Here is a 20,124-nt window from a genome sequence, read left to right on the forward strand (position 1 = left end):
GCACCCCACAGGGCACCCCTCCCCGCCTCCTGTTGCCCAGGGCTGGGGGCTCTGACGTCACGGGGGCGTTCTCCCCCCTCCCCGCCTAACGCAAATCTCCTCCTCGTTCTCTCTGAATCAATTTACTTTTATTGCCTCAGCTGCTCAAAAGCAATTTTTCAAGAACAAAAAGGTCAGCTCGTCCAAGACTAATCAATTCTCGGGCGCTCCCGCCGCCCCGCGGGGCTGCCGGCCCCTCCGCCAGCGCCCGCCCACCAGCGCGGCCCTGTTATTGCTCCGTGATGCCTGTCATTAGCGTGTGTCCGGGACGCCCCACGTGTTCCTACAACATAAACCCTGCCGCCGCTGGGGGGGCCGCGCTGACGGCCACGCGGCTCGGGACCGTAACAGCCGCTGATGGATGGCCGGCGGGGACAGGAAGCTCCGCACACGAGGCCAGGCTCACCATCGCCTGCCAGGCTCCCCCGCCCCCCAGAGCGGCAGGGCTGCTCCAGCTGGGGAAACTGAGGTAACGGAGAGGCATGTGGGCGCTGGATGGGCGGGCGCACTTGCCCAGCTGTGCCCAGAGAAGCCAGCAGCGACTCACTTCGCTGCGGGCTGGTGGCACGTGCAGAGAGGACAGGGTGTCCTCACAAGGCTGGCCGAGGGCATGTGGAGATGACTTAGCTGGCCAGAAGACAGAATGTTCTAGAATGAGGTGCTGTGGAACCTAGAATGGGTTCCACTCTGATAATGTTGCTTCCCTCCTTTACAGAGAGGAAAGGCCTCAGATTTCTGCTTCCTGTGGAGCATGAAGCGGGGGTGGGGGGTGGGGGGGTGGGCCCTGTACCAGCCTTCTCAGCAGAGGGGCCCCCAGTGCTCTCCCAGGGAGGCACCTCCTCCAAGAAGGCCTCCAGGCTGGCTCACCTGCCCCGATGACCCTACCAGGGCCCACGCCAGCATTGAGGTGCAGGAGACCCCAGCTGCCTTCTTCTTCTCATTAGACCCCGGCCTCCCCAGCCCAGCCCTGCTCAGGCCCGCTATCCTCCTCCCTCGTCTGCGGGGACCCCAGCCCGAGAGCCCGAGCCCCTGGCTTCCGCCTGCTCAGCTCAAGGACTCCGCTGGCACCAGGCCCTCCACGGAGCCCAGCAGCCTCCTGGGAGCTCAGCTGACCCCACCTGAAAAGCTCAGACTGTCCTGGATGGTCACCCCTCGCTCCCTGTCCCTCAGCAGTGGACACTGGGGGTGTCTCCCAAGGCCAGGGGCCTGTCTCGGGGCAAAGGGGTCCCTGGTGTGGCCGGGCAGCAGGGGTCAGCCCTGGGCCCTCCCTGTGTCCAGACGGACCTGGCCGGCATGGGTTGCCTTCCCGCCCACAGTGCCAGCCACCCTCTGCGCTGCCTGGGGGCACCCTGGGCGAGCCTGGGCCCTTTCTTGGGCTGGAGGGGCCCGGTCCCCAGGCCGGTGCATCTGCTCCCCTTGCCATGTGGGGCCCCGGGCTGGGCAGCTGCCCAGAGTTCTTAGCAGTGTCCCCTGGGCCTTCTCGGGAGCCGGGGGGTGGGGGACAGGAAGCTCCCTGTGCCAGCAGGCGGGCTCTGGGGGCCCAAGCTCCAGGTAGACCCCGGGGGGGCTCTGTGGCACCCACAGACAGCCCCTCCCCCGCCTGGCCTGAGTCAGGATCCCACGGGCTGGGGGCACGGTCCGGGAGGGGGCTCATGTCTGACCCCACCAAGGCCCTGGCTCTCTGGCATCTCCGCCCTCTGGCCATCCTGTAGGCCAGTGGGGATGGTGACCAATAGCTGTGGGTCCTGCAAGTGGAGCAGGTGTGACCAGTCACCATCGGCTCCAACTCTGGGCCTCACTGTCCCTGACAGACAGTCACAGTCAGAGCTGCGGGGCAGGAGAGGGTGTGTGGGCGGGGGGCGCGGTCCAGGCCGCTGCTGTGGGAAGGGTCGGGGCCCTTCAGTGCTCCAAGGTGGGAGACAAGGCCCCAGAGGTCCTGTCCAGGGCCTCCCGCAGGGCTGCAGCAGGCATGTGCAGCCAGTGAGCAGGGCCAGGGTCAGTCCCATGTCAGGCCCCACTCGGCCTCTTGGGCCTACAACGGCCCTGCCTCTCTCCTGCCGGCCCCTCCCCAAGCAGGTGGGGAGTGGGGAGGCCCCGACTGCTGGCCCAGGGGCTGCTAGCCAGGCCTCCTTCTAGAAACTACCGCTTGCACCTCCCCAGGGCATGGGACATGCCTGCAGGCAGCGCGGGGCGGAGGTGGTCAGCCCAGGGCATGTCCCCTGCTGGTCCCTGCACACAGGGCAGGCTCCGGGCTGTGGGTCTGTGTGGGGCCAGGCAGTCGCAAGGTCCAGCGCTGAGGCGAGCGTGTCCTCTGTGCTGGCTGTGACCTGCGACTCCTGCTGACCTCAGAGGCGGTGCCCAGAGACACATACCACCGACAGCTGGTGAGGCCCAGAGACGCTCAGGGGCGACCCCAGGTCACACAGCGAGAGACAGAGAGGCCCAGAGGGCTGGACGGTTCTAGGTGCAGCAGGAACCTTCTGGAACTTGGCAGACCATCCTGCCTCCCTGCACTGGGCAACCCCGAGTGACTTTCTGAGCTGGCTGTCCCCTGCTGGGCCACCTCAGTCTTTGGCCCACATGTGTCCCTCCTGAGCATGGGGCCCTCGTCACTTCTCTTCAAGAGCCCCAGAGGCTGCCAGAGGCAGGATGGTGGCGTGGGTCTCACCAGGGACCAGGCCGTGCCAGGGGGCCCGGAGATGTAGTGTGGGAAGAGCCCAGTCTGCATGAGCCCACGGGGCCTCTGCTCCAGGATGTACCCCAGGGACAACTGTGGGTCCCCCAAAGACAGCACCAGCCTCCCTGTGCCCCTGTGACCTTGTGTTAGCTGGATGATGTGGGCGTGGGCACTGTTAGGGCAGGGCACTGGGCTCTGGGGACAGAGCCTATCTGCACCCAGGCTCCTGTCTACACCCAGGGTTCCTATCTGCACTCGGGGCTCCTGTCTACACCCGGGTTCCTGTCTGCACTCAGGGTTCCTGTCTGCACTCAGGGCTCCCTGTAACTGGGCTCCCGTCTACACCCGGGCTCCCGTCTGCACCTGGGTTCCTGTCTACACCTGGGCTCCTGTCTACACCCTGGGCTCCCATCTACACCCGGGCCCGTCTGCACTTGGGGTACCTGTCTGCACTGAGCCCCTGTCTGTACCCCAGGCCTCCAGTAGCTCGGGTGTGGCCCGGCCCACTCAGATCTGCCCTGTGTCTCCTTGTCAGTGATCTCAAGCAGGGCTCCCAGACGTTGCGCCCTGAACCCCTGCCTTTCCTAAAATAATTTGTAGGCACCAGAGCCAGTCCTGGGGTCCAGCTTGGCGATTCAAAGCCTGTCTCTGACTCCTCGATGCGGCCGAGCACCCCTTCCCTCCACAGCGAGACTTCCCTTGGGGCGAGTGCTCCCCCGGGAATAGGCCAGAAGCAGCAGCTGGTGCAGCCACACCCACCCCGCACCCTTACACGCCTCTCCTCTCTTCAACAGGGCGGCCGGCCGAGGGACACGAGTCCGATGCCTGGATGTCCTCTGCGCTGGCAGTAGCACGAGAGCCAGGGGGCTGCCGGGCTCATGGCGCCAGCCCCCAGCCACCATGTTTGGGACACCGGAAAGCCAAACCCAGCCCGGCAGACGAGGCGCTGTCCCAGGGCCGCCAGGCGGGAACCTGCGCAGCCTCCCCAGGAAGACGGGGCAATGGCCCCCCGCTCAAAGGGCCCACACCGTGTCCCAGAGGGGCCCCTACCTCCATGTGTACACACACGGATGCACATGCTCATGCATGTGCAACATATAGCATATGTGTACACACTTTGTGCACATGTGTGCATAGGCACACACATCTTGGCACACATGTGCACAGACACACACACACAGATAAGCACACAGACACACACAGACACGCATGCACACCCGGCACCAAGTCAGGCTTCTGGGTCGGCTCATCCCTGCGCAGGACCTGAGCCTTGTGGGCAGAGAGGCGCCAGGCCCTGTGGGCATCAGCCTCGTTCTCAGTTGAGGAACGAGGTCCTGCCCTCCGCAAGAGACTGTCCTCGGCTTCTGGACGCACGAACCGTGGGACCCAGGGCTGGGCTTTCTCCCCGTGGAACGGCCCTGCTCCGGGTGGAGGGATGTACCCGAGCCCCCCAGCTCTGGCCAGCACCGCCAGCCCGGACCCCACGCTCCTCTCAGCTGCCGCCCGCCCAGCGGCTGAGTGGGTGAGGATGGCCATTGTGTGCACATGCGCGGCCAGTGACATTAAGTGTCATTGAAATCGGCAGCCTGGCAGCGGAGTGGCTGCTGACGCCACGCTTGGGGGCAGGCGCTGGGAAGGTTGCGCAGTAATGACCGAATTATCTCCCCGGTGCTGCGGGAACAACCCCCAGCAGCTGCCACGGGGATCCGATGGTCTAGGGGCCACCTCCCTCAGCCCCCCCCCGCTCCCCCACCCCATCCCCCATCTCCCGTTCCCTATGCGCCCCATCTCCCTCCATCTCCCCCAGACCCCCACTCTCTCAGCTGCCTCCGCTCTGCAGCAGCTGAGCCTGGGTGGGAGCCTGACATTAATGCCAAGTCCCGGGGGTGTGGAGGTGGAAAATCCAGAATACATCCTTGGTGCCCAGGGGTCTGGGAAAGGGGGGCACCTTCCCCTCGGCCCCTCCCGGGAGTTGGGTCCCAGAGGGAGGTCAGGCTAGGCCCAAGAGGGGCCCCGGGCTTCCTGGCAGAGGGTCCCCGCCCCATGCCGGCTCCTGCTCAGGACTGACCCCTGGTGGTGCCCAGACCACGCGGTGCAGGAGCTGAAGGGGGGAGGGGAGGCCTTCCCACCCTGGCTCAAAACAACTCATTTCTAGACCACACCTGGTGGCAACTCAGGGTTATCCTTGGCTCTGTGCTCAGGGGTCTCTCCCGGCAGGAATCAGGGACCATATGGGGTGCGGGGGCTTGAATCTGGGCTGGCCATGTGCAAGGCCAGCACTCTACTGCCCTGTCCCTGAAGTCCCTCGCCCCCTCCCATCCCTGGGGTCTCGTACCCCTGTTCTGTGTCTCCAGCTCTGGCTGTGCGATTCTGTCCCTGGCCCGGCGCTGGCCAGTTACAAGCCGCAAAGGCCCCGTCTGCCTCCCGCCTGCGAGACCCCAGCTGGGCCTGAGCAGCAGGTGGGGGTAACAGAGCCGGCAGCAGGGGGTCCCCTAGGCTGTGTCCTGGAGGGGGCAGGGTGAGGGCAGAGAGGCAGCTGAGCATCCCCGGGGCACAGATGCTCTCCCCAAGGTCTCAGCAGAGGGACAGGACATGGAGGTGGCATGTGCTCGAGACACCCTGGCGGTGGGAGGCACTGAGCCCCAAGACCACCACAGCCTCTTCCTTAGGAAGGCCCAGTGGGACTCCGCCCCCTCTCCCAGATGGAGGAGCCAGGGGCTGCAGGGGGTACCATGCCCACCTGCCCAGTGAGTGGAAACGCAGCCCAGAAGTCGCCCCAGGCCCTGGCCCCCCTGCCAGCCCCCTCCCCATCATGCTGGGGGACTGCAGGGACGGCCAGCACCCCCATAGAGGCAGGGCGCTGAGTGCTGGCTGCCCTGGCACCTTCTTCTTGCCCTAGAAGCTGATTTCTAGAAGGTTTTCTGGAAGCCTCTGGGTTGACGAGTCAATACATGACACTTCCGAGCATGATGCAGATTCTCTTGGCAGGATTTGCGTGTCCTCCACCGTCCAGTTCTTGGTGGGGATGGTGGGCATCAACGTGGAACCAGCTCCCCCATCAGGCTCCTCCCGACCTCCCCGCCCTCCCGCTCTCCCGCCCGCGGTCGAGGGCCTCTTCCTTCCGGAGCCCAGTGCCCTGGTCCTCACAGGCGCTGGACCAAGCGGGCTCGGGCAGCTCCCTCTGCACTGCCCGCCTGGGCCGGGCACGAAGTCCATCAGAGGCCCTCCGTGTGTGCCTGCATGCCACACAGCTGGAGCCGCGGGCTCCGAGCTGTGGGGTCAAGGTGGGGCTTGGCGGCAGAGCCCTGGGGCTCCGCCCTTGAGTTCCGCTGGCATCTCCTCGGAGCAGCCACAGCCCCATCCCCCAGGCCCCCAGCCCAGGCCTTCGGGCGGGCCCCAGCCTATCTTCGGAACCCGAACCCTTCTCGGGGCAGCTTTGAGTCCTTCCTGGCGTCCCGGGGGGGCCTGGGCGAAGGCGTGTCCACGGTGCCCCCGTACGGACAGCTCTCGGGCGCCGGGTGGTGGCCAGTGCACTCCACGGCTGGGATGTAGCCACTGTCCCACATGCCAGGGCCACACAGGCGGCACAGCTCACACAGGCTGCAGGGGATGCGGGCCAGCAGACGGAACTGGTACAGCAGGCTGCGGGCCTGCAAGAGAGGACACTGCAGGGTGGACAGGGCAGTGGGGGAGGCCCGGCTATGTCTGAGGAGCAGTCCCACAGTTGCACCCCGCGGCCCCGCGCCCGGCCTGCCCACACTGCCATGCATGGACAGTACGCTCTCTCTGGAACGCTAACTGCCCAAGTGGCCACTGCGCCCCAGGACCCACAGCGGCCCTTCAGCCAACCTGGGGTGGTGACAAGTGACGGTTCAACCCCCAAACCTCCCCCAGCCTTCCTGACTCCACTGGGGTGATCAGGCCCGCAGCGCCCACGGGTGCTGACCTCTGGTGGGCAGCGGCAGTGCTGGGTGGGGCAGGGCCTTGACAGGACTCCGGGAGAGGACCCAGAGTTCAGGGGTGGGCGGGACCTGTCAGGGGAGCATGATGGATGGGGCCTGTGGGAGGAGTTATGTTGGGGGGGCAGCGCCAGCCTGGAGTCTGCAGGGGTGGGGTGGTGGGCATGGTTACAGGGCGAGCCAATGGGCGGGGATGTGGACCTGTGAGCGCAGGGGGCGGGGCGTGGTAGGCGTGGTCACAGGGCAGGCCAATGGGCGGGGATGTGAGCCTGTGATCACTGGGGCGGGTCGTGGGTGGTGGGCGTGGTCACAGAGCGGGGGGGGGCAATGGGCGGGGATATGGGGCCTGTGAGCACAGGGGCGGGGCCTATCACAAGGTGGCATCCGTTAGTGGGTGGGGCCAGCGCTCCAGGTGGGCCGCTCTGCAGGGAAGGAGGGCGGGGCGCGCACCTTCCTGAGAACGAGCTCCCCGTTCATGTGCATGGCCAGGTTTCCAAAGTGCAGGAGCATCTGGTCGGTGGGCAGCTGTTGCTCAACGACGTCGTCCCCGTAGATGGCCACGATGGCCACGCAGATGAAGAGGTGGAAGTAATCCGTCTAGGGGGAGAGGCTTTCAGACGGGGCGCACCCAGCCCGCCCACCTGCCCACCCAGGGCCCCAGTTTGGGGTATGTGAGCGGAATAAGCCAAGCAGCCTCTTTGGGGGGCTCCCAAACTGTGCTCAGGGGACCTGTGGGCCTCTCCTGGGGACCAGCAGTGCTGGAAGCCCTCGGGCTGAACCCCACAGTGATGGGGTGCACAGGGTACTTGGTTGGGAGCATGGTTGGGGCTGGCTAGCCACCGTGTCCCCTCCAGGCCCTCCTGCAAGCCAGAGGTGTGGGGACAACTGAGGGAAGGGTGTGCTGGCCACTCGGGGAGTGCCTGCATGCCCAGTCTCTGGGGCAGGGGCACGGGACACCTTCCTCTTAGCGTCGGCCCTGCTCATGCCCAAGGCTCCTGGTGTGGGGGCTTGGCTGATGACAGAGTCTGGTGAGGACACTCGGGCCGTGAACACATGTCAGGAGAATGGCCGCAGCCACGGCCACAGGAACTGTGTCCTTACTGGGCCGCCCTGCTGCGGGCCCCAGGGAGACAGTGGGCTGGTCAGAGCACAAGAGCACAGCAGCCGGAGATGGCCACACGGTGTCCCTGGCCCGTGGCAGGAAGCCGGGACTTGGTCTGGTCCGGGACATCCTGGCGCTCTCCTGCTCGGAGCCAGTGGGCACACGAGCTTGGGGGCAGAGGAAGGACAAGGAGCCGCAGGAAGCCCGTGTTTAGTCTCTGCGGGAAACGCCCAGTCGCCGGAACTGCGTCTCCAAAGGACTGGGTGGGCGCCGCCCAGTGGGCAGAGGCAAAGGCTGGCCCTGGTCCTGGACATCCCTTCCTCCCAGGTCTGGCAATGGCTCAAGAGCCCAGAGGGAACCTCGTGGCTCAGGGAGGGAGGGGGGCTCAGCGGAGGCTTCCAGAGAGAGGCAGGGAAGGGGCGCAGCTCTGGGAACTAAGGTCAGCCCCCAGAAGCAGAGCAACAGGGAAGGATAGATGAACCTTTCTGGTTGGGTTTCTGGAGTGGTCCCAAGGCCCCCTCCCCCACGCCTCCCCATGGCCGTCACCCCACCCGCAGTGCGAATCCGAAGAGAGGTGGGTCTCACAGATGGAGCAGTGGACAGAGGCGTCCCGGGCCTTGGCCCTCTCCACTGCACAGGTGTGTGAGGGTAGTACCCCAAGGTTGCCTGGCTCCTCATGGGGGGCCCAGGTGACCCCCGGGAAATTGCTCCCAGAGGCTGTGAAAAGCTGACAAGACTTTTTCCAAACGGGGCCCAGTGTCTGGGGAGCATCGATGCTCTGCTGGCCTGTGTTTCATCCCGAGCACATGCCCTGTGCCCAGCACAGTCAGACTCGCTGCCTGAGACGGCAGGAGGCTGGGGAAGGGCGGGAAATGCTGGGCGCATCTCCGGGGGCTGCAGGTGCCCCCCCCGCCCCGTCTACAATACCAGTCGAAAGGCAGCTGTGAGCAGCAACTCTGGAAAGAGCCCCTCCGTAGGGCTGACAGATGCTGAGGGACCCCTTAGCCCTGTGTGTGGCCAGCCTGCCGCTAATCTGTGACAGGCCAGGATGGAGCAGGGGAGCCAAGGGGGACTCGCCAGCGGAAATGGAGCTCACTGGGAAGGTGGGCGCTGGTGCTCCAGCCCCCTGGAGCCAGCCTAGGGGGCAGCGGGTGGTTTGCACGGTCCTGGGCGGTCACCTGGTAGTGGGCCCAGCAGGCCTCCCAGATGCGAAGGGCCTCGGGCTCGGGGAACTCGCGCTTGAAGCAGAGCAGCAGCCAGCGGTGGCAGAAGAGCAGCTGCAGCCCATCCTCGCCCAGGGACTCCAGGTGCTGGTGGAAGCGCGGCAGCGCCAGGCGCAGGAGCTCCCGCAGGTACAGCTGGGGGGGTGGGAGTCGTGGTTCTGCCCGGCTGCCCCCCCCACAGGAGGCCCCACCTGCCATGCGCGCCCACAGCTTGGGGCCACGAGCATCTTGAGTTTGGATCGATGTGCCCCCTGGCCTGAGGCGCCCCGTCTCCACCAGCCTGTTCCGGGGCTCTGTGGGGGCTGCGGCTGGGCAAGTTGTGCCCAGGAGGGAGACCAGAGGCCCACGGAAGCACGACACTGGTCTGGCGTGACTGTGAGATGCACCTTTGCAGGGTGATTAGGCGGATCCTGAGCCCCAGATCCTGAGGGGTCGGGCCAGGGGCAGCGCCTCTCGGGAAGCCGCGGGCCGTGCACGGAGGAAGATAAACTCCTCCAGAGCCCTCCCGCCAGGGCCCCCCTGCCAGAACCCCCTCCAGCCCCCCCACCCACCAGCACCTTCTCCCACCAGAGCCCCCCCAGAGCCCCTCCCAGCTTGACTGCTAGGAGCAGGGAAGCTGATGTTACAACCCTGCAGGGTGGGCCTGGTCTTTTAGGACCTGGTTCTGGGGCCCTGCCTGGCCCCTTTTCTGTTGCCTGTGCCCCCCCCATCCTCTGTCCTCCCCATGGCCCTGGTCATGGCCCTTGACCTGGGGACAGGTCTGGTTCCTCTCTCAACACGGCGGGAATAGACGCTGCGAGGGGGCTCAGCCGGGAGCGGGGACTGGCGCTGCCCAGGGCCATGGATGGGGGTGTCCTCTTATGAGAGCTGCCCCAGTCCCCCGGCACTGGCCATGCCCACCCTGATCATTCTGCCCTTCCCGCACAGACACACCGGGGAGGCGGCAGCGGGTTAACTCGGTACCCCCATCCCTGCCCCATCCCCATCATAGTTCTGTCCTATCCTGTCCCTGTCCTATCCCCATTCTGTCCTGTCCCTGTCGCCGTTCCCACCCCCCACCCCACCCCGTCCTGTCCTGCCTCGTCCACTCACCAGCTGCGTCTCCATGTCCTCGTCGCGGGGCGAGCTGACGAAGATGGTGTTCTGCATCAAGCCCACGAAGCACCAGAAGGTGTCCGCCTCATCCAGGACCTCGGCCAGGAGAGGGGCCACCAGGTCGGACATGCCCTGAGAGTAGCCGATGGCCGGGCTGAACACAGCATAGTTGAGCAGGATTCTCCTGGTGGCCAAGGTGGGCAGTCAGCAGGGGAGAGCAGGGTCAGCGGGAGTGGAGGAGAGACCGGGGCGGGGGGGGGGGGGGGTAGAGGGCGTCACTGGCCTCTGCCGGGCACGTCTGGGGAAGGGCAGTGAAGTGCAGAGGCCACAGAGGGTCCAGGCTGAGAGGGAGGCGCTATGGGTGGGGCCAGGCCATGCCAGGTGGCCATGGGCACTGAGGGCTTTGGCTACTGGCCGACACACACTGGGAAGCCAGGCCAGGGGAGCTGCCCGGTCAGCAGGGCCAGGCTGGACTGGAGCCTAACACCTCAGGGCCGCCCAAAAGGCATTGCTGCTGCCCCTCCTTGCAGGTGGGTGGTCAGCTGGGGACAGAGGGACAGTCAGCAGAGGGCAGAGGGGCGGTCAGCGGGGGCAGAGGGGCGGTGTGGGTGCAGGCGTGGGTGTGGTGGGCACACCTCATGATCTCCACGTTGGGGTTGCCGTCCCCGCGGAAAAATTGGTTGGTGCGGTCAGTGCGGACCACGTCCTTGTCCACGGTCACCTGCACATTTCTCCAGAAGGCGCTGTGCTCCTCAGGGCTCATGGACAGCCTAGAGGGGGCCAGTCAATGCATGGCCTCCTGCCCAGCCTCACCCACCAGGGCTCCCGGACGTGCTGGAGTGCCAAGGGTCCAGTGGGTGGATAAGCACACTGTGTGATCCGGGCCGTGGGTGGGGACCAGCCCTCTATCCAGTGGGGTGCTGGACCCCAAGCTACCCGTGTGAGCTGGATTTGCCTCTGGCCCAGGAAAAGACCTGGGGTCTGAGGTCTGGGGCCTGGCTCTGAGCATCTCAGGGCCTCTGTGGGGGCGGGGCCACCGCTGGTTCTGTTCCAGCTGGGAAGCCCACCGGGCAGTGCTGGGGGGCCGCCCGGGGTCCCGCTACCTTTTCTGCTGGATTTCCTCGTACTCCCGCTGCTTCTGCCGCCGCAGCGCCTCCCTTTCCTCCGACGTGGACTCGGGGCTGTAATAGCCCAGCAGGAAGGGCCACACCTCCCCCCGGATTGACACCTCAATGCCGCCGAAGAAAATGGCCTGGAAGGGGCAGCCAGCGTGGGGGAGGGGCCGGCACCCCAAACCCCCGGGCCCGGCTGACCCGGACAACTGAAGCCTTGATTCCCGGCGATTTGCACATGTGTGGCGGCGCCTTCCCAGCCGCCCGCCGCTCATTTCAATGTCAAAGCCCCCCCGGGGCGCACGCACCGCGGCCCCCGCGCCTAATCCGCGGTGGGAACGGCCTCACCTTCCGCAGCCGGTGCTCCTCCTGCACCTGGCCCAGCGCGTTCAGGTGCCCGAGCCAGGCCGCCACGTCCAGCCGCCGGTACAGGCTCTCCTCGGGGTGCGTCTCGGCCGACGGCAGCTTGGGGCGTCGGATGGAGAACTGCATGCGCAGCCGCTGCTCGGAGACCTGCGGCGGGGCGGGCTGGCTGGGGTCGCGGGCCCGCGGCCCCCCCAGCCCCGGCCCCCGCCCCGGCCCCCCGAACGGCAAGTGCAATTAGACTCAATTGAAATGAAAAGACCTTCTCCCGTCACCCGCTCCCGGCCCCTCGCGCCGCCCCCGCATCCCGCCCGACCCCGGCCGCGGGACGGAATCAATGCCCGTGCGGCCCGCTTGGCCGGCCCGGCGGGCTGCAATAAATTACATGCGACTGGCCACGTACAAAGGCAGCGCTGTTCGCGAGCCGGGCCGCGGCCAGGCGCGCCGCGACCCCGCCGCCGCCGTTTCATTCAGAAATCAGAGGTTGCGCGGGGTCCGGGGGCCGCCGGCCTGGGGGCCGGGGGCCGGGGGCGGGGGTCGCGGCGCCCGAGCAGGTCATTACGGGGCGCCTCCCGCACCGTGCGCAGAGGGGCGCAATACGGCAGCTCTCTGAGAGTCAGGCAGGCCTCTGCCCTGCCGAGCGCGGCGGGCCGGGAAGGGCGAACACGCGGGGCGGCCGCAGCTCGGCCCCACGGTCACGCCGGACGGCCGGGCCCTGGACGGCGGGGGGCGGGGCCTCGGCGCGGGGCGGGGCTCTACGGACAGGGGCGGGGCCTGGCGGCAGGACGGGACCTTAGCGGCAGTGCGTGCTGTGAGGGGCGGGGCTCCACGGACAGGGACGGGACCTCAGCGGCAGTGTGTGGCCGTGAGAGGGCGGGGCTCTGTAGACAGGGGCGAGGCCTCTGCGGCGGGGCGGGGCTCTACAGACAAGGGCGGGGTTCCATTGGTGGGGGAGGGGCCTGGTGGCAGGACGGGATCTCAGCGGCAATGCTTGGCTGAGAGGAGCGTGGCTCCACTGGAGGGGGCGTGGCTCCACTGGTGGGGGCGGGCCTGACGACAGGGCGGGGTTCTACGGACAAGGACGGGAACACAGGGGCAAGGCGGGACTCTACTGATCGAGACGGGGCTCAATAGATAGGGGTGAAGCCCCACTGGCCAGAGCGGGGCCTCTGTGTGAGGGCGGGGCTCTACGGACAAAGGCGGGACCTCAGAGGCAGGGAAGGACTCTACTAATAGGGGCGGGGCTTCTGCGTCAGGGCGGGATTCTGACAGGGCGAGGCCTGGGGGCAGGGCGGGGATGTGGGGGCGTGGCTCTACTGGCAGGGGCGGGTCCTCAGCAGCAGGGTGGGGTGGGACCTCAGTAGCAGGGTGAGGCTCTATTGAGGGGCGGTGCTCTACAGACAAGGGCGGGGCTCCATTGATGGGGGAGGGCCTGGCAGCAGGACGGGATCTCAGGGGCTGTGTGTGACTGAGGGGCGCGGCTCCACTGGAGGGGGCAGGGCCTCTATGGCGGGGCGGGGCTCGATAGACAAGGGCGGGGCCTCTGCGGCGGGGCGGGGCTCTACAGCCAAGGGCGGGGCTCCATTGGTGGGGTGGGGCCTGGCAGCAGAACAGGATCTCAGCGGCACTGCGTCGCTGAGGGGCGTAGCTCCACTGGAGGGGGCGGGCTTAACGACAGGGCGGGTTTCTACAGACAAGGATGGGACCACAGGGGCAAGGTGGGGCTCTACTGATAGAGAAGGGGCTCAATAGACAGGAGTGAAGCTCTGCTCACCGGAGCGGGGCCTCGGTGTGAGGGCGGGGCTCTACGGACAAGTGCGGGACCTCAGAGACAGGGCAGGACTCTACTGATAGGGGCGTGGCTTCTGCGGCAGGGCGGGGCTGTGGAGGCGTGGCTCTACAGACAGGGCGTGGCCCCACTGGCAGGGGCGGGTCCTCAGTAGCAGGGTGGGGGCTCTATTGAGGGGGCGGGGTTCTATAGACAGGGGCGGGGCCTCTGCGGCAGGGCGTGGTCGAGGGGCGTGGCTTCACTGACGGGGGCGTGACCTCTACGGTGGGGCAGGGCTCTCAAGGGTGGGGCTCAACTGGTGGGGGCGGGCCTGACGACAGGACGGGGTTCTACAGACAAGGACGGGACCACAGGGGCAAGGTGGGGCTCTACTGATCAAAACCGGGCTCAATAGACAGGGGTGAAACTCCACTGGCCGGAGCAGGGCCTCGGTGTGAGGGCGGGGCTCTACGGACAAGGGCGGGACCTCAGAGGCAGGGCAGGACTCATACTAATAGGGGCGGGGCCTCTGAGGCAGGGCGGTACTCTACTGACAGGGCGGGGCTGCAAGGGGCGGGGCTCTATAGACAGGGCGTGGCTCCACTGGCAGGGGCGGGTCATCGGCAGCAGGACCTCAGCAGCAGGGTGGGGCTTACTGAGAGGGGCGGGGCCTTGGCGGTGGGGCGAGACTCTATAGACAGGGGCGGGGCCTCACCAGCTGGGGCGGGGCCCTACTGACAGTTGCGGGGCCTTGGTGGCAAATGCGGTCTGCCTGTACCTGGTCCTGCAGGTGCGTCTCTGTGCAGTACTTCCACTGCTGGAACACGTCGGAAAGCTTGCCCAGGCCACCGTGGTGGAAATGCAGCACCTTGTACTGGCTCTCCCGGCTGGCCACCACCAGCTGCCCGCTGGTGCACGCCTCGTCACTGGCAATGTGGGGAAAGGTACCAGTGAGTGTGCAGTGCAGCTCATCTGGTGGGGACAGGCTGTACCGCCAACCCAGGGCAGGGTGTGTTTGGTGGTCCTGCTGCGGCAGTCTGCTACTCCAGAGATGTAGCCCCAACACACACCACCAGCCCTTTGCCAGAGAAGCCACAGGCTCTGCCCTGGGTTCCCTGGGACCTAGGGCTTATCCTTACTGCCATCCCTGCCCCCACCTGGCTGCAGCCCTCCCCACTGGACCCGAGGTAAGGGGCTGGTGGTGGAACGGGGTGTAGCAGCAGGAGATGGCCCCAGCAGCAAGCTTCCCCAGCACACACACTGGGAGGGCAGGAAGGGGCCATGGAGGCCAGCACTCCTCTCGGTCTGCTCCCAGCTGCGACCCCCGCGTGATAGGCCTGCCCTAAGCGTGGCCTTGGAGGGCGTTGTCTGGCTTGGGCTCCGACCTCGGCCCTGCACAGGACTTCACTGGGGCTTCTCCACATCACTGAGGAAGGGGCTCGGCACGAAGGGTGCAGGGGGTGCCTGAAATGGTGGTGTGGGAAGGCGGGGTCGTGATGGGGTCACCGGCCCAGCTGGAGTCCAGCCCCCCCCAGGATGGGGGCGGGAGGCCCAGGGGAGTCGCGTCACCTGAAGAAGAGCCGCAGGGAGCGCATCTGGCCCAGGTCCACGCGGAACACACCACAGATCTGCTCCAGGGCGCACGCCCGCTGAGGCTCGTCCCAGCGCTGGGTCCGCGGGTCAGCGTCAGCACTGCAGGGCAGGGGGGTAAGGCCACACGACTGGGTCCTGGCCGCCCAGGGCATGAGGACAAGCAAGACGCAGGGAGGGTACCCACACCCACCCCAGCCCAGGGGTCAGCAGGGAGTCTGAGCACAGCTTTGCATGTGGAAGCCCAGGTGCACCCCACACCTGCATCACCAGGTGCAACCCTTGAGCCAAAAGGTAGCACAAAGACAGTCCAGGCTCACAAACACACGTGCATACCTCACACATGCACACATGCATGCACTCACACACGCACACATGCACACACATGTGCACACCACACGCATACTCGTGTACACACATGACACATGCACACATGCACTCACATGCACACACGTGTGTGCACACATGCACAGCCATCCACTCACACACACTCACACACACTTGCACACACATGCACACTCATGCACACTCACACATATTGGGAGACACCAAAGAATCTGCTGATAACTTGGGAAGGACAGAGACAGTCCCCAGCGCCGAGAGGTTTCCTGACCCACCCGGTGGCCTGTGGCAGGGCTGACCTCTGACCTGGCCTTGACTGTGCTCTAGGTCTGAAGGTTCAGACTCAAGGGAACACCCTCTCCTGGGTTTTCTCCTCTTAAGTTCGCAGATTGGCCGAGCCCCCTGGTTGCAAAGCAGTTTGACGTGGCTCTGCCCGGCAGAGGAAATCCGGTTCTGGATATTAACAGCACCCTCTGCCTAGCAGCGGCCCCAAGGGACACCAGGGCCCCAGGCCAGCCCCTTGTGCCTCAGTGTCTCAGAAATTCCCACCAGCTCGCGACTGCAGCTTCTGGAATGTTCCAGCCTTGCATGTGGCAGCGGCTGCTCTTCCCGAGTCCTGGATAGTGCAGAGCAGGGCCCACAGGGGAAACACCCGGAGTCATGAACAAAGTCAGGCCCCCAAAGGCAGGGGGTGGGCCCACCGCCCCAGGGTTTGACCAGGCAGCTCCGTGTGGGCACCAGTCAGGAGGCCTCTACCCCCCTGTCCTCTCCCCACCCCCCCAGCTGGGACAGGCTCCCTCTGGCAGATCCTGGGCCTCCCTTGGGTCCCTGCAGGGAAGAGGCCAGTGAGGAGTCCCCACCCCCGCAGGAAGCCTCCAGGGGTGTTTCTGCACTAATGAATCCATTGATTAACCCCAGGCTCAGCTGAGGAGAGTGCAGCCGGGGGCAGGAGGTGGGTGTTGACAAAGGTTCCAGCCCTCCCCAGGGCTCCTGGGCACCTGGCTGGCCTGTCCCCTCGGGCCAGTGAGATGGGATGGCCCCTGGTGTCCTATGTCATGAGTCTTCTGATAGGTAAGCATGGGATGGACACTAGACACTCGCCCTGCCTCCCCACAGGCCAGAGTGTCTGTGAAGGGCTTGGAGGGCTGGGATGTGCCTTCCCAGGCAGGCCCCATACTGGTCCCTACTCCCCGCCCCCAGGACCCCACTCTGCCGGTAATGAGATTACTGGATTTTGTAATTTCATCTCCTGACTGCCTCCTGCAAGCTCTGCTCCACGCCTGATGGGGACCATCTCCCAGTAGGGACTCGCCTGTGGGCGTGAGGCTCAGCCAGGAAAGCCGAACAGCCCCAGGGGTCCCTGGAGTCCTGAGGCAGGGGTCCCTGTAGCCCCGAGGTGTTTCCGTAGCCCTGAGGTATCCCTGTAGCCTTTAGGGGTCCCCATAACCCCGGGTCACTGTAAGGTGGGCGGGAGTGGGCATGGGGTGGGAGCGAGCAGCCTTGGTGGGACAGTTTGGAGGAACGCTCCCCACCCACACACCATACACACGCGGGTCTCAGCAGAGATGGCCTCGGTCCCAGAGAAACACCCTGGGTGAGAAACCCCATCCGGCCGCCCTTGGGAAACCCTCGTGGGACGCGGGGTCACTCTATGTCACGTTGCCAAGAAGCATGTGGTTGGGGCTGGAGCAATAGCACAGCGGGTGGGCGTTTGCCTTGCACGCGGCCAACCCGAGTTCAATTCCCAGCATCCCATATGGTCCCCTGAGCACCGCCAGGGGTAATTTCTGAGCGCAGAGCCAGGAGTAACCCCTGTGCATTGCCGGGTGTGACCCAAAAAAGAAAAAAAAGAAAAAAAAAAGAAGCATGTGGTCAGTGCAGACAAAAGCATCTGACCGACGCCCGGTCACCCGAAAGCAAAGAGGCTTCTGCTCATGTCCACCAGGGCTGGGGCGGGGCCCACGCCTGCCCGCAGCAGGCCAGAGACAGGAGTCAGTGGAGAGACTGGCCTGTCGGCAGATGCTGCAGTCACTGGCGTGAAAGGCCCTGTGGAATGTACAGTGACCCGCAGACCTAGTACGTGGATTCAGCCAGAGAACGACGGGGTAGGGAGCACTGTAGCACTGTCTTCCCGTTGTTCATCGATTTGCTCGAGCAGGCACCAGTAACGTCTCCATAATGAGACTTGTTGTTACTGTGTTTGGCATATCAAATACGCCACAGAGAGCTTGCCAGGCTCTGCTGTGTGGGTGGGATACTCTTGGTAGCTTGCTGGGCTCTCCGAGAGGGGCAGAGGAATCTAACCCGGGTTAGCCATGTGCAAGGCAAATGTGCTATCGCTCCAGCCCATAGGGATCACATAAAAATTAAAAAAAAAATTTTTTAAGTTATGCAATAAAAAATTTAAATGTCATTCATTGTAGGAAAAATATTCAATCCATGTAGAATATTTAGGGTCAGTCAAACAAAGGCCACTGCAGGCCAGCGCTGCAGACCAGAGGCTGGCAGGGAGAAACAACCGTGGAGCAGGGCGCGGGTCAAGCACTCGCTCTGGGGCTGTGTCTTCAAAGGTCCATGAGCACCAGCCCTTGGGGAAAGGTGGAGGAAATTGGGAAGCCCCGGAGCTGGAGCACAGCACAGCACAGTGGGTACGGTATTTGCCTTGCACACAGCCAACCCGGGTTCGATCCCTGGCATCCCATAGGGTCCCCTGAGCACCACCAGGAGTAATTCCTGAGTGCAGAGCCAGGAGTCAGCCCTGAGCATCACCGGGTGTGGCCCAAAAAGCAAGAAAAAAAAAAAAGGCAGGAAAAAAAAAAAGGAAAGTAAGAAACTGGGCAGCCCCTGAGCTGGCAGGCAGGCGGGCAGCTATGGGGAGGGGGGGCACCTCTCAGTCCCCGCCCGATGGTGGGTGCTCTGGACCTCACTTCCTTCCACTCCCACACCCCACCCTGCTATCTGCCTCTTCGCCTCCTGCTGTGCCCGCCCCCCATGAACACAATTTTCACTGTGGCTCTGGAATGTTTTATTAAGCCATCTTTGACACTAGGAACTTTCTAGAACCATCCACAGCAGAAAACACCTGTGGCCTTACAGTCGGGTTCAACCCCTGGCACCACTCAGGGTCCACCCGAGCCCCACCAGGGTGATCCCTGAGTCCAGGGCCAGGCGGAGTGTCCCCCAGACAGAACAAAACCCAAAACCCAAAGACACAGAACGGCACAACCTGGGCTGGGACCTGTCGGGGCCTCAGGGTACCTGAGCTTCGCTGTGGCCCAGAACGAAATAAAGTAACGCAAACGCAAAGACAAATAGGCAACTCGTCCTTGTGTTACGCCGAGCTGCACCCCGGGAGGACACTCCCGCGGGCTGTGAGGGACCAACGACCCGGCGCCAGAGAGGAGAACGCTTCTTGGGGTGGGGGTTGCACCCACCCCGCTCCATGGACGCGGCACACGCCCCAGGAGAAGCTGGGACAGGACACAGGCCGGGAGCAGAGCGAGGAGGCGTGTGAACCCAGCCCGTGTCCTGCACATACGAGGGGGCCCCAGCACACACACACACATGCACATGCAACACAGCTCGGAGCCGCGGGCAGAACTCTGAACGCTCACACAAAAGCGGCAGAGGAAAGGGCCGTGGCCTTGAGCAAGAAGGGCCCGGAAGCCGGGCAGGAGGACAGTGGCCTTGGCCTTCAGAGACAGGATGAGAGGCGGGGCTGAACGCTCAGCTGACACCCTCTAGTGCAGGCCAAGGGGAGGAGGGATGGACGGACACGGCAGCAACTCTCAAAGCCAGAGTGTGCCACCAACTGGGCAAGCCCACCAGGCCGCTGTTGGGGCGGGGGCAGGTGGACACTAGCACGGCTGGGAGGGTGACTGCCCTGCACAAGGCCAACCTGGGTTTGATGCCCAGCACCCATGGGGTCCCCCAGGCCCGCCAGGAGTGAGCCCTGAGCACCGCTGGGCGTGCCCCTCCCCTGGAAAGGAAGGAAAAGTGGGTTCGGAGGGCAGCGGGTGGGCTGGCCTGGTGCGGCGGCCTGAGCCCACCAGGAGTGAGACCCGAGCCCCACGAGGAGAAAAAGAGATGGGGAGGGGCACTATGGGGGAGGGGGTGGCACGCGTGTGGGCCAGGGCAGGAGGGGACACAGGCCCCACACACTTTGACAGCACCACCAGGGGCATCTCTGGGCCCCCAGGGGGCCCGCGCTGCAGAGGGGTCAGGCAGCAACATACCCGGAGGCCCTTCCAGACTGTGGACCCACGAAGTGTCCAGAGACAGAACCAGCCTCCAAAGACCAGTGGGGCGGTCACCGGCACGTGCAGGCCAGACCGGCACAGGGACACCAGAGTAGGTGGAGCGACAGGCCGTGGCCGAGGTGCGGGGGTCCCTGGTCCGTGGACGGTACCTTAAGAAAGCCAGGCCAGGGCCGGGGAGAGACTACAGCAGGATGCAGCTGACCCAGGTTCAATCCCTGGCATCCCACATGGTCCCTGAGCACCCCAGGAGTGACCTGAGCACCACCGGTGTGACCCCCACGAAAAATGTCAGACCTGCGATCTTTCCTTTCCTTCCCTCCCTCCTTCCTCTTTCTCTCCCTCTTTCCATCCTTCTCTTTCTCTTTCCTTTGGTCTGTCTTCTTTCCTTTTTTACTTTTTTTTTCATTCACTTTCCTCTCTTTCCTCCTTTTCATCTCTCCCTCTCTCTCTCCCTCTCTCTCTCCCTCCCCACCCCCCCATCATACAGGCTGCGCTGCAGTCCCCTTGGTGGTTCCGAGCTGGCATAGCAGGGGCCTCCCCAACGTGGCCCCAGGCCACACATGCTGACAGTGACCGGGACCCAGACCTGGAATGA

The 20,124-nt window shown here is 65.0% G+C and overlaps 2 protein-coding genes across 2 annotated transcripts in view; both read right to left on the reverse strand.

The window, feature by feature from the left end:
* Window positions 1-20,124, reverse strand: part of EIF4A3 (eukaryotic translation initiation factor 4A3) — a 107,887-nt gene that overhangs the window by 28,626 nt on the left and 59,137 nt on the right. The window lies entirely within an intron of this gene.
* The window catches only part of TBC1D16 (TBC1 domain family member 16), a 32,282-nt gene continuing 18,244 nt past the window's right edge, over window positions 6,087-20,124 (reverse strand). The window contains exons 4-12 of the mRNA XM_056115763.1: window positions 14,908-15,030; window positions 14,117-14,264; window positions 11,556-11,720; window positions 11,199-11,347; window positions 10,731-10,865; window positions 10,093-10,279; window positions 8,956-9,135; window positions 7,126-7,272; window positions 6,087-6,366 (exon numbers count right to left, since the gene is read on the reverse strand). Of these exons, the coding sequence (XP_055971738.1) occupies window positions 6,118-6,366; window positions 7,126-7,272; window positions 8,956-9,135; window positions 10,093-10,279; window positions 10,731-10,865; window positions 11,199-11,347; window positions 11,556-11,720; window positions 14,117-14,264; window positions 14,908-15,030 (1,483 nt within the window). The 3' untranslated portion in view covers window positions 6,087-6,117. The remainder of the gene's footprint in view (window positions 6,367-7,125; window positions 7,273-8,955; window positions 9,136-10,092; window positions 10,280-10,730; window positions 10,866-11,198; window positions 11,348-11,555; window positions 11,721-14,116; window positions 14,265-14,907; window positions 15,031-20,124) is intronic.

Source organism: Sorex fumeus, unplaced genomic scaffold (assembly GCF_029834395.1).
Source record: "Sorex fumeus unplaced genomic scaffold, SorFum_2.1 ptg000029l, whole genome shotgun sequence".
Classification (NCBI taxonomy): Eukaryota; Metazoa; Chordata; class Mammalia; order Eulipotyphla; family Soricidae; genus Sorex; species Sorex fumeus.